Below are 11897 nucleotides of genomic sequence, written 5' to 3'. Positions count from 1 at the left end.
TGGATGTAGCCAAAGAAATAGGCCTTACTGAGGGATTCAGAGAACAGCCAGCAATCTTTGTTAGACACTTAACAGGTGGCGGGATTCCTGCTTCTCAATTTGGGTCCAGAAATAAGAAACACCCCAACCATTTGGTGGGGCAATAAGGGACCCCAATGGAAAAGGGTATGGAGATACTTTTGGAAGTCAGGCTGGGGCACTAAGCTAGTTGTTGCTGAGGTAGGGACTGACCCAGAAGCCCAAAGGAGGACTGATGCTGCCTCTGTAATGCCACAAGACAGGGACCTCCTCCCAAGTGGGGGAACAAAGAGCCCTGAGGTGCTCAACTGTTCACCCCTGCACCACTAACCAGAGCTCTTCAGCCTGGAGGACCATCTCTGAGTCTGAGCGAGCAGAACCTGGAGTAACGTGGGAGAAAGCCCCACACAGAACCTAGAAGTCTCTTTCTAGGTTCTATTTCTTTGATTAAAGTGTCTCCATCTGCAGGCTTTATATGCTTGGAGCATTTGCAAAGGACATTTGGAGTTTTTTATGTGGAAGTATTGCCTATGTGCTAACTAAGTAAAAGCACTACAGCAATGATATGAGATTCCCAGTATTTCCTTTGATTTAAGAGAGGGTTTTCATACTTGAAGTGGTGAGAAAACACTATCCCAAGCCGCAGGGGGGAAATGTGACCATGATGTCTATTTGAGCACTAAATCCCGTCCTTCTTCATTGACCTTGCAGGACAATGTTGAAAGAACAGTACATTGACAAAACACGTGTTGCTGTGTTTGGGAAGGTGAGTTTGTGCTGCCTTCTATTCCACACGTTCATTGGTTCCAGCACTTTAAATCACTTTATTATTCACACCTAATCTTGATCTATTGGGAACAATTCAAATTTGGTGGTGTGTGAGCAATTAAACTTTACAATCGAGAAGTTCGATGCTCAGTAATTCCAGCAATAAGGGCTTTTATCTGACCCACTCAATTATCAATGTTCCTTTGCACATTATCTGGAGCGAAAGAAAAAGTGAAGCCAGGTACCTGCTGGAGAGGTCTAGTAGGTTCTAAATTACTGTTCTCACATATGCCTTCTACAGTTGCTGGTCTGTGCCACGGGCAGCAAAGGGAAGGCAACAGTCTATTTCTGTGCTTATGCAACAACGCTCACCTACAAGGTTTACTGAAATGGGAGGAAGGAAGGAGGCAGAGTCATGTACTAAATCATCAAACCAGAGAAGCGTCCATATGGTGACTCATGTCAAAAGGCTGCAGCCTCTGGTGAATGGAGGTTCATGGCTGAGTGTCATCCACCTAGTCCATGACCCTGCATGGCAAGGATCAGCATGAATGTGGACATTCCCCAACATGTGGGCACTGATGCACTTCCCATCCCCCCACTTCTAGAGCCAGGGAGGTCTCTAGGCTAGTCATCATTGTTACCATCCTGCCTCCAAATATCCCCATGCCTGTTCAATAATATAAATATTTTCATGATAGACACTCAACTGCCTCCTGTGTTGTTTAATTGCATGGTTACCTTACTGTACATAGTCTGCAGTTGGAAATCCTATTTATTATCACATTCCATCTTCATGGTGTGCAAAACTGAGACCCAGAACAGGGGACAACTCACAACACATAATACTTTACCTCTCTTTGAAACTTCGCAAATTAAATTTTTAAAAAAGAGAAAAGAAAACTACATGAAAATGGTTGAGCCATGGATCTCATTATGTCTAACACTATTTTTATGACTAGGTTATTGATATTTATACCCACTTAACCTCTCTCCATTCATTTTCTCTCTCTTTCTTAGGATTACGGTGGCTACCTGAGCACTTACATCCTCCCAGTGAAGGATGAACATCAAGGTCAGATTTTCGCCTGTGGCTCTGCTCTCTCTCCGATAACAGACTTCAAGCTCTATGGTAAATGTCCTTGATAGGGACTCAGTATGTCTCTTCCCATCCCATTAAAACCCCAATCCCTGCTCTTCTAACCCCCCCACCCCACAGTCCATAATGAATGACTTTGGTACCTATGCAAATAGGTGAAGTGTTACAAAAAGCACCTGGGGAAGAAAAGGGGCAACTTTCAAGTCATTTGTTTTCATGACATGGGGACGGTCGTCATACATAAAAATTGTCCTCCTAAGGGACAAACCCAGGAGTAGAAAATAGAGCCAGCAACGCCCCTTGCAGTGGTGGGAGTTAGGAAGCACAGGCCTGCGTACACAAGGGAAGAGGTCTGTCCAAACTCTGCCTTCAGCCCCGAAGTCTGCCTGGGCCACAGCTGAGTCACACGTTGGCAGGTACCCAGCGGGAAGGAGTAAGTGGTTGAGAGACGGTGCCTATTAAATGATGAGACAGCAGGGATCTAACGAACTCACCTCTCCCTTGCTCTCTGCCACCCTTCCTCGGGCATTGCCTATAGCATCTGGCCAATGTCTTCCTGGAGAGAATAGCTTTTCCCAGGCAGGGTCAGGAAGGATGATTTGTCAGAAAGATTTGTTGCCAGACACACATGGCACCTTGCTATCACTGTTCCGGGGTTCAGGCACCTCATAGTCTCCTCCCTCTGGCCAACCAGCCCCTCTCTCTGAATATGAGTGGCTTTGTGACTGGCACATGTCTGTAAGAGTGCTGGGAAGTGGTGTGTGGGGCTTTGTGAATTGGTCTTCGAGGCAGGGCTTCAGAGAACCCACGACCTTGACAGTGAACAGGGATGAGAACAGTAAGAACAAGTCCTGCACCCCAGCGGCACCACTCGGCTGGCAGGGTTGCCCATCCTTCGAAACCACAAGGCAATCCAGAGACTGTGGGGTACCGCTGTCCTCTGCCTGGTTTTGTTGTTAGATGCCATCCAGTCTGTTGTGACTCATGGTGACCCTCTGTTCAGCAGGGTCTATGCCAGCCTCCCAGTGATTGCTATGTTTGAGTTCCTTGTTGCAGCCACCGTGTCGATCCCTCTCACTGAGAATCTTCCTCTGGGTTTTTTTGAGCTGATCCTCTTCTTTGCCAAGTATGATAGTTCCTTCTCCAGGAACTAGTCCCTCCTGATAACCTGTCCAAAGTATGTGAACCCAGGTCTCACCTTCCTTGCCTTTGAGGAACATTCTGGCTGTACCTCTTCCAAGAGAGATTTACTCTTCCTGGCAGTCCACGGAATATTGACTATCTGTCAATGCCAGCGTTCAAACCCATCAATTCTCCAGCCACCTTAGTGCCAAGTTTCCACACACATGTGGGGTCATGGAAAACGCCATGACTTGGGCCCAGCACACTGCAGTCCTCAAAGTGACGTCTTTTCTCTTTAACACTTCAAATAAATCCAGTGCTCTACATCATTTGATTTCTGACTGCTGCTTCTGTGAACATTGATTGTGGAGCCAAGTGACATGAAATCCTTGGCAACTTCAATCCTTTTTGGTTTATCATGATTTTGTCTATTGATCAAGTTAGGAGAATTTGTTGTTTTTACATTGAGTTGTAATCCATAGTTGCTTCAAATCCTCTTCACTTTTAGCACGCAAAGCTGTGTCCTCTGTTTTTGATGGAATGCTACCTTCAGAAATACTTGGATTTTAACCAGTTCTGTTTGATGCAGTGTTCTGTGTATTCCTTCCACCTTCCCTTGTTGCTTCTTGTGTCAATAATTGACTAATAGAATCCTTCACTGTTGCACATTGAAGCTTGAATTTTTTTTTCTTCTGCTCTTTCAGCTTGAGCAATGTGATTGTCTATTTCTAATTTCTTTTCAAATTCCAGCCTTTGCATGTCATTATAAGATTTTAGTGTTCTCAAGCTGCAATTTGAAATATGACCAGTTCTTTTACTTCATCATTTCTTCCATTCACTTTAGTTATCCTAAGTTTTATAATAAGTTTAGAATCTCTTCTGACATTCATTTTTGTCTTTCCCTTCTCCCCTTTTCTTTTGAATGACTTTTTCTTTATTTGTTTATGATGTGCTGGATCGCATCTCACAACTCGTCTGTCTTCTGTCATTAGTGTTCAATGTATTAAGTCTATTCTTGAGATGGTCTCTAAACTGTACGGCAGAATAAGGCCAGAGACCAACTCTGAAACAGGCCATCAACCGGTTACATGCAAGTTAGAGCTGAAGCTGAAGAAAATGAAATCAAGTCCATGAGAGCAAAATTATGACCTTGAGTGTATCCCACCTGAATGCCAAGACCATCTCAAGAATAGATTTTACGCCCTCTGGCTAGCCCAACCTACATCTCACAGCAGATGTGCTGTCTTTACCATGTCCATTCCGATGCAAATTTTAGCTTTTAATTATACAAGAACTCTCCTAATTCAGAATAATTTTAAATGACTTTACTCATGGGAAAGCATGCAGCCGATTACATATTTTTCATATTCAGTGACACTTTGTTCATTTCTTTAATCATGCTATTCCAAATTTGCCTAATTTAGATTTCCATGCTCCCACCCCATGGCTCGATTTATCACAGGACCCAGGACTAGAGATCCTATATGGTTTTGCTTCTGATGAGCTGAGGTTACCCCGGAACCCAGTAGACGTTTCACACGCTCTCCAACCTGAGAGACACACCCAGCTCCAGACTCGCTGTGGCTTCGGTCATCTTCCAGACAAGGGAGCCCTCCTCCAGAAGCTACAACTGGAGCCAAGGCTTGGGGTGCAACTGCAGGATCGAGGGAACACGCTGGGCTGGAGACATGCCGAGAATTTAAAAATAAGTTAAACCCTGGTGGCAATCCGCCTTCATCGTATCTGTTCCCTTTTCTATATTCCGAAATGAAAGATGAAGTAGAAGGTTATCCTGTTTATTTAGGATTAAGATTAATGAGGTTTTGCTTAATTAAGGTTTGCCGTACTGATAAAAAAGCCCCAACCACCAACATGAACATACTTAAATGTCACAACTGTAGCCGCTGTTTACTTATGGAAAGGTCCAAGAGTTGAAGTGGGTTTTAAAAAATAAAAGTGTGCAGGGGGGGGGGGGCAAGTGGAGGTGAGCCCTCCCCACCACTCCCAGAGGCACAAAGGTCGAGCCTGACCTTTGCACCTGGTGGGGTCTTAGGACAAAAGGTAACTCTCCCTTTCTCTGCCTCCCTTCAAGCTTCTGCCTTTTCTGAACGGTACCTGGGTCTCCATGGACTTGACAACAGGGCATACGAGGTATGTCTTAGCATAACTGCCACTTGGCAAAGTGGGAAAATGGGTTAAATTGGGCAGGCTTCTCTGTCTCTGGTCTTTCTCTGAATTCCCTTCACCCATCCCTCAAGTCTCTGACCTACCTCTAGAACATGCTTCCTTTCCCGGACCCAATATTTTGCCCATCTGCACCACCAAAGCCCTCTCCAAGAACATCTTTTGGATCTGTCCTTACATCATATTGTGACTCTAGGTTGACATGGGCTCTCTCCACCCAATGTACAGTGTAGGCAGATTTTTGTCTCTAGAACTTGAGGAATTAGGAAGGGAGTTGAGAAACAATTGGGATGGAGGGTCCTTCGTAGGTCCACAGAAGTGTCCTGTGGTGAGGACCCTTATACATAGGTGAGGACCCTTATACATAGGCCACTGAGCAAGTAATCTGATAATGACTAATAAGGAAAAAGAACGGTGGCTAAGGGTCGGACCCCAACTCACAGTGACCCCTTGCGTGCCTTAAAGGACTGCATTTCAGAAGGTTTTCAGTGACTGACTTTTGGGAAGCAGCAACCCAGACCATTCTGGCAAGGTGCCTCTGGGCGGACTAGAATCTCTGGCCTTTCTAGCAGCAGCCAAGGAAGTGTGTGCTTTTCACCATAGCAACGACTTCAATCACAGCAATTCAGTTAGCTCCACGTAGGTCTTCAGGCTGGAATTTCTTCACCTGGTGCATGTAGGCAGGGCCGCACTGTGGGGTCAGAGTGGACTCTACCGTGTGGACAGCTGGGCTCTCATCACCCTGTCCTTTCCCTTGACGGCTCCTGAAGTCTGTTGTGCACTGTGTTCAAAGCTCACAGGTTCCTAGGACGCTGTGGCTCTGGTAGGCTTCCCTCCCCTTCCCTGGCACGGTCCCCAACAAAATACCTGGCCACCTGCAGTGCCTTCCATTAACAACCTCCGTTTGCCTCTATGGGCGCAGATGACCAAGGTGGCACACCGCGTGTCTGCCCTGGAGCAGCAGCAGTTCCTCCTCATCCATGCCACCGCTGACGGTAAGCCCGCCGCGTCCGCCCGTGCCTGTCCGCGCGAACATGACCCCGATGGCCCTCTGGGTTCTCACAAGCCCTTTGCTCCTCTTCTTCTTCTTTTTAACAGAAAAAATCCATTTCCAGCACACGGCAGAACTCATTACACAACTAATTAAGGGAAAGGCTAATTACAGCTTACAGGTATGTGTGTGCACAACAACTTGGCTTCCCGCGTGGAAAGCAGCAGCGGGGAAAGTTCTTTCCGCAGAGAAAGAGCGGCTCGGAAGGACCACGCACACCTGCGCCATAGTTGGGGGATGAGCGGGCACGAGCAGCTCAGACGCCTACTTACGTTTTGTCAGAGTAGAACCAGAGGGAGGATTGTTCAAAGCCACTTGTTGGGAAGAAAACTGTGAGACCCTTTCTTCCATGATGCCTCTGGGTGGCTTCCCATGAGCCTTTCTGTTTCACCACCAGGTGCGCCAAATCTAATAATTACCTACCATTGTGCTGGGCTGCTAATCACAAGGTCAGCAGTTTGAAATCACCAGCTGCTCCAAGGGAGAAAGATGAGACTTTCTACTCCCGTGAAGAGTTTCAGTCTCAGAAACCCTCCGGGGCAGTTCTGCTCTGTCCTGCAGGGCCGCTGTGAGTCAGAAAGGACTCCGTGACAGTGAGGTTTGGGTCGGTGTGAGTTTGGGAGGAGTTTTTTGTTGTTTCTTTTTTTCTTTAGTATTGCCTCTCTCTCTCACCTAACTTTATGAGATTTTTATCTCCTGTTATTTTCATCAACCCACTTGATGCAACTGGAAACTCGGGCCAGAAAAGTTAACTTGCCTGAGGTCAGACAGGTACAGAGTAGTCAAGCCAGGGTTGGTCTGAGCCCGAGGAAGCGGGACTAGAGGATGGGGCTGAGAAATGCAAGGTTCCACCATTCACAGCAGTTAGTGGAAAAGCACAGCATTCTCTACTTTTCTTCTGAGAGAGTCCTAATGCCCTGAAAGCTTGGCCCACTGCCTTCAGAAACCTGAACAGCTATCCGTGTTGCAGATTCAAACAGGCCCAGACTGTAATGGGTCTGGCCCATAAAATGCTCCTAACTGATCTAGCCACTTCTCCCTGAGAGCCCACGGCACATGGAAAGGATGGGTGCTCTAGGGGCTGCTGGTTATCTTCATAACAAGGCTAATTTCTATACTGCAGGAGGAACGCAAGGTCCCTTCTAGCATGGGTTGTCAGGCAAAGCACCCAGGAATAGAAGAAGCTAGTTATTTACATTCCGACTTAACTAGCTGAGAGAATGATTCTCATCAGCTGAAATGCAGAGCTGTGTGGAGCATGGGTTTTGATTAGGCCCGGTGTCTTGGGTGCCTCCTCAAGGAAATCTGTTTCCCGGCCTCCTGGAAAGGTCGGGTCATGAGTGGTAACTTCTCGTGCCTTCCTTGCAGATCTACCCTGATGAAAGCCATTACTTCCATAGCGCCTTCCTCAAGCAGCACCTGTACCGCTCCATCATCAACTTCTTCGTGGAATGCTTCAGGATCCAAGACAAACTCCCCACAGTCCCAACGAAAGAGGATGAAGAAGAGGACTAACCCCGAGTCAGCTCTAAGCACAAGCGAGGCTCCTTCTCTAACAATATGCAACTGAGAAATGTCCCCTGCCCTCCGTCTCCCCTCCGAGGGCTGAGGGGAGGCCAGAGGGCTCCGTTTCATAGCATGTGTGTCTCAGAGACCAAGGCAGCTTTGCTCCGGAAATAAGCTCCTTCCCCGGGTGGAGGTACGTCATCAAGGGTGCCCGATTCCAGATGGGAACAACAAGCCTCGGTGGCATTGCTTTCTCTTTGCCTCCTGGGAACCCCTGCTGGATCAGACAGCCCCTCCCACAAGGAACCAAGCATGAGGAACCATGGTAGCAAAGGCCTGTGTGGAGGCCTGGAAGAAACTGGCCCTTACATTCGAGCTCTCCAGCCGTAGCATTAAGACCTGCTGTCTACTTTAGAGTACCACGTTCATGAAGACCTACCATCTACTTCCGCAGCACCACATCCTGTTCCATGTAACTGTGCCGTGGCCGCCACAAGGGCAGCACAATTCTGTTTAACAGTCCCGGTCCCCGTCTTGGCTTGCCCCTTTCTGCAATCCGGAGATTCCACATCGCCAAGGACCGGCACGGAGATGACAGACGTCCTTCTGTACAAAATATGACTGCGGCGATGCTAATGGTTAACCTTAAGGCGTTCGTTTGTGTTTTTCTATGATTTTCCCTGACACTCCACAGTCTCCCATCAGGGGGTTGTTTGGCTGTGTTTCACTTTGTTGTGTTCCTTTGTTTTGTTTTCCTTGGTCAGCGTGTAACTGTGCTGCTTTGGGGATGAAGAAACCGCCGGAGAGTAACTGCTCTCTTCTAAGGGGCTTCTTGAGACTCCGCGGAGACGTGGCAAAGATCTGAGAGGGAGCAACATCAGGTACTGTTCACTAAAAACAACAAACAAAAAGTGGACTCAAGAGCACTGCTCTACCACACAGCTGTTGATTCACTGTTGTCTGTCTGCATATCTCCTTAAAACCCTCCTCATCCACCTCAGTACGTTGGCAGGCTTTTCTGATGGCATTTGGTTAAGAAACAAACAAAAAAGAGACAATGCTTTGATTCCACCCCGGGTCCGTGGTATATGCCAGCGCCACACACACACCTCAATTCCTGTCAAGAGTTACAGTCTCAGAACCTCTCAGGGGCAGTTCTACCCTGTCCCACAGAGCCACAGGGGTCTCTAGGGAGCTGGGGATGAGGCAGTGCCTCAGGCTGTCATCCGGGATCTCTTCGATGCCCTTACCCTGCTGCATCCAGTAAGGGTGATGTCCTATGTTAGCCTTGTGAACTACCCTTTGACCAAGTGTACAGCCAGTATCCACAGTGTATATTTCATTTTGTTGTATATAGAAAAGGAATGTGCGTCCGTCATTGTGCACTTGTCCCCGGTCCACACGCCCACCCACAGTACTAATCTTGTGTTTAGCATGCATGCTAACACTCTTTGGCTGATCTGAAACTCTCTAGAAGTGCTAGTTTGAAATCTATCCATTTCTGTCCTTTCCTTTTGAGCTTGTTGACAACCCAAATGTCAGGGAAGATGTCTCCGGTTCCTGGTCCTGCTGTGGGTGTCTCTGGCATCTCGTTGGCAGAGAAGCTATGTCCATGTTGCTATTTTTGGTGTTTGGGGGTTTGGGTGTCATCCACATGAACTTTGGAGGTGAAGTCGATTGGCAGATCTCCATCCCAGGATTTCTTTAAGGTGATGCGCCGTCATTTGTGAGAAGAGCCAACATGCCGACACACTGGACCGATCTGAGGGCTACATGTTCATGCTTTTGCTGTTTCAGTGGGCTGGACCGACAACGAAGCCAACATGGTCGAAAGGGGATGCCAGCTCTGGCCACAAGGTCTGGTAGGAGGGAAGTGAGGATGTGGCATGGTAGCGTTTGTTCATCCATGGAATAAAGCATTATTTTACCACTCGGATTGCTCTCTTCTTGCTTGTCCTCTACCCTCTCACCCTAGAAAGGGTCTGGGCCTTCACAGAGTGTATAAGGGACCCATCTAGGATGGGTGCGTTGCTTCAAAGCCTTAACACCAAAAGCCAGACCGGTTGTCATTCAGTTGATTCCAACTCAAGATGACGGTGCACGTGTTTCAGAGTAGAATTATGCCTCCCGGGACTTTCTCAATGATTGGTTTTGTTCCAAAATAGATCACCAGGCAGGTCATCGTGTCTGGGGCACTTCTGTGTGCACCTGAACCGCCAACCTTTTGATCAGCAGCTAACCACTTAACTATGTGTGCTATTCGGGGACTCGTTTCAAGAGCATCAAATACCATGCATCCAGGGTCCCAGCATATCACGTAAATCAGAGAATGCATTTGAGTAGACTCTGAAAAGGTTTAGGGTGACGACGCACAGACAAGTTTCCTGACAATAAGATTGAATCCTCTGGTTCTCCGTGGAGGCCTTACTTGTTTTTTTAATCTTTGTTGGACATTTTTTTCTTTTTTTTTTTTTGTCTCTTACTTCCCTAAATCTGGTTTAAACACACCTGCACCTGAAAGCAGAGAGCTTGGTTAAATAAACCCCTTCAAGTCGCTGAGCTGCTGCTGCTGCTGCCCCAAAGGAAGGGATGATAAGCCGATCACCTGTGCTGAATTGGCTGCCTCTTGCTCGACTTGACCAAGAATGAAGAAGTAGATGGAGATTTTAAAATGTCAAATGCCCCCAGAGGCCATTTGTGATGCTTTCCCTTGGTGTCACCATGAGTCATCCTCGCCCCGACTCGACTTCCATACAGAAGGAAGCAAATGTCCCCTGCCCTCCTTTCCTGTTCCCAAGCCCACTGCTCCTGGGAGCTCAGCTTGTGGATAAGGGTGGCCAGTTTACTCAACAAAGATGCTTCCCACTTTTGAAACATGAGTGTAGAATGTGAGGGGAAGGCTGGTGCTGAGAACCGAACTGTGTCTGGTTCGACAGAAACCACCCCCGTGCCAGCTCCAGGACACCATCGGTCTGTCCCAAGGTGAAGAGCAAATGAGTCACGTCTGGAAGGGCTCGGAAGGTGAAGCGGTCTGCCTAACTCAGGTGATCTGCTCAGCCTTATCTGGGGCTAGAAAGCTCAGGTCTTCCCTGTGCACTCGAGTGGACCTATATGGTGGTGTGGTACAAGGTCAGCAGTCCAAACCCTCTAGTTGCTCCTTGGGAGAAAGATGAGGCTTTGTACTCCCGTGAAGAGTTAGTCTCAGAAACCCACAGGGGCAGGTCGACCTCACCTGACAGGATCGCTCTGAGCCACAGTGGACTCGATGGCAGTGAGGGAGATGTGAGACATCTGAGTGCTAATTTTGATTTGCATTTCAAATTCACATTTACATGTTTTAACAATTAAATCTGTTGTGTATCTATACCAAAATTTAAAAACAACTGACTGCCGTCAAGTTGATTCTGACGCAGAGCGACCCTATAGGACAAAGTACAGCTGCCACTTGTGAGTTCCTGATACTGGAGTTCGTTTAGGGAGTAGAAAGCCTTGCAGTTCTCTCTTGGAGTAGCTGGTGGTTTCAAACTTCTAACCTTGTGGATAGCAACCCAGCATATAACCATTTTGCCACCAGGACGCCTTACTGAGACTATAAACCTCCAAAACTGCCTCTTAAGTTTCTCCGAACCCACAGCCAAGACCACAGTCCCAACCTCTCCCAACCCCCCAAAATAAATTAGGACACGGGACACCAGATTCACCCAAGTGTGTATGTGGGTGGATACAGATAGATCTCTATCCTCTCTAGCCTGACAGCATCCGTCTCATCTCCTCCTTTAACTAGTAGTTCTTGGGGGGAGTGGGGGTTCAGGCATAGCTTCGTAAAGGGATGGACAGTCAGGAAGCTCCTATTCAAACCCCGCAGAGTTTTAAGGCTGGTATTTGCAGACTCTCAAACCTTCCTCCATTAATCCATTGGTGTGAGTTTTTAAGATAACCTCAACCAGAAAGAAGAGGAAGCTTTGTGTTCCAGAGAGGAAGAATTGCTGGGTGAAGGAGAGGACCCTGGCAGGCAGGGAAGGAGGAGGGAAAGGGAGAAGACTGACTCACTTGCTGGGACTCCCCAGGAAGTCTAGAGGGGCAGCCCTCCTGGCAGCTGGGCCTGAGAGGGCCTGGGTTGACTTATGTAGATCACCAACTGTGAAAGAG

The 11897-nt window shown here is 47.6% G+C and overlaps 1 protein-coding gene across 1 annotated transcript in view; it reads left to right on the top strand.

The window, feature by feature from the left end:
• The window catches only part of DPP6 (dipeptidyl peptidase like 6), a 398654-nt gene extending 388970 nt beyond the window's left edge, over window positions 1-9684 (top strand). Inside the window, exons 19-24 of the mRNA XM_030885622.2 lie at window positions 730-784; window positions 1807-1918; window positions 5100-5158; window positions 6114-6186; window positions 6290-6363; window positions 7611-9684. Coding sequence (XP_030741482.1) covers window positions 730-784; window positions 1807-1918; window positions 5100-5158; window positions 6114-6186; window positions 6290-6363; window positions 7611-7757 — 520 coding nt within the window. The 3' untranslated portion in view covers window positions 7758-9684. The remainder of the gene's footprint in view (window positions 1-729; window positions 785-1806; window positions 1919-5099; window positions 5159-6113; window positions 6187-6289; window positions 6364-7610) is intronic.
• Window positions 9685-11897: the final 2213 nt, after the last annotated feature.

The sequence above is a fragment of the Echinops telfairi genome, unplaced genomic scaffold, assembly GCF_000313985.2.
Source record: "Echinops telfairi isolate 266 unplaced genomic scaffold, ASM31398v2 ScPeMD7_31;HRSCAF=116, whole genome shotgun sequence".
Taxonomy (NCBI): domain Eukaryota; kingdom Metazoa; phylum Chordata; class Mammalia; order Afrosoricida; family Tenrecidae; genus Echinops; species Echinops telfairi.
Note: the sequence above shows the minus strand (reverse complement) of the source record. Positions and strands in the feature narration are given on the sequence as shown.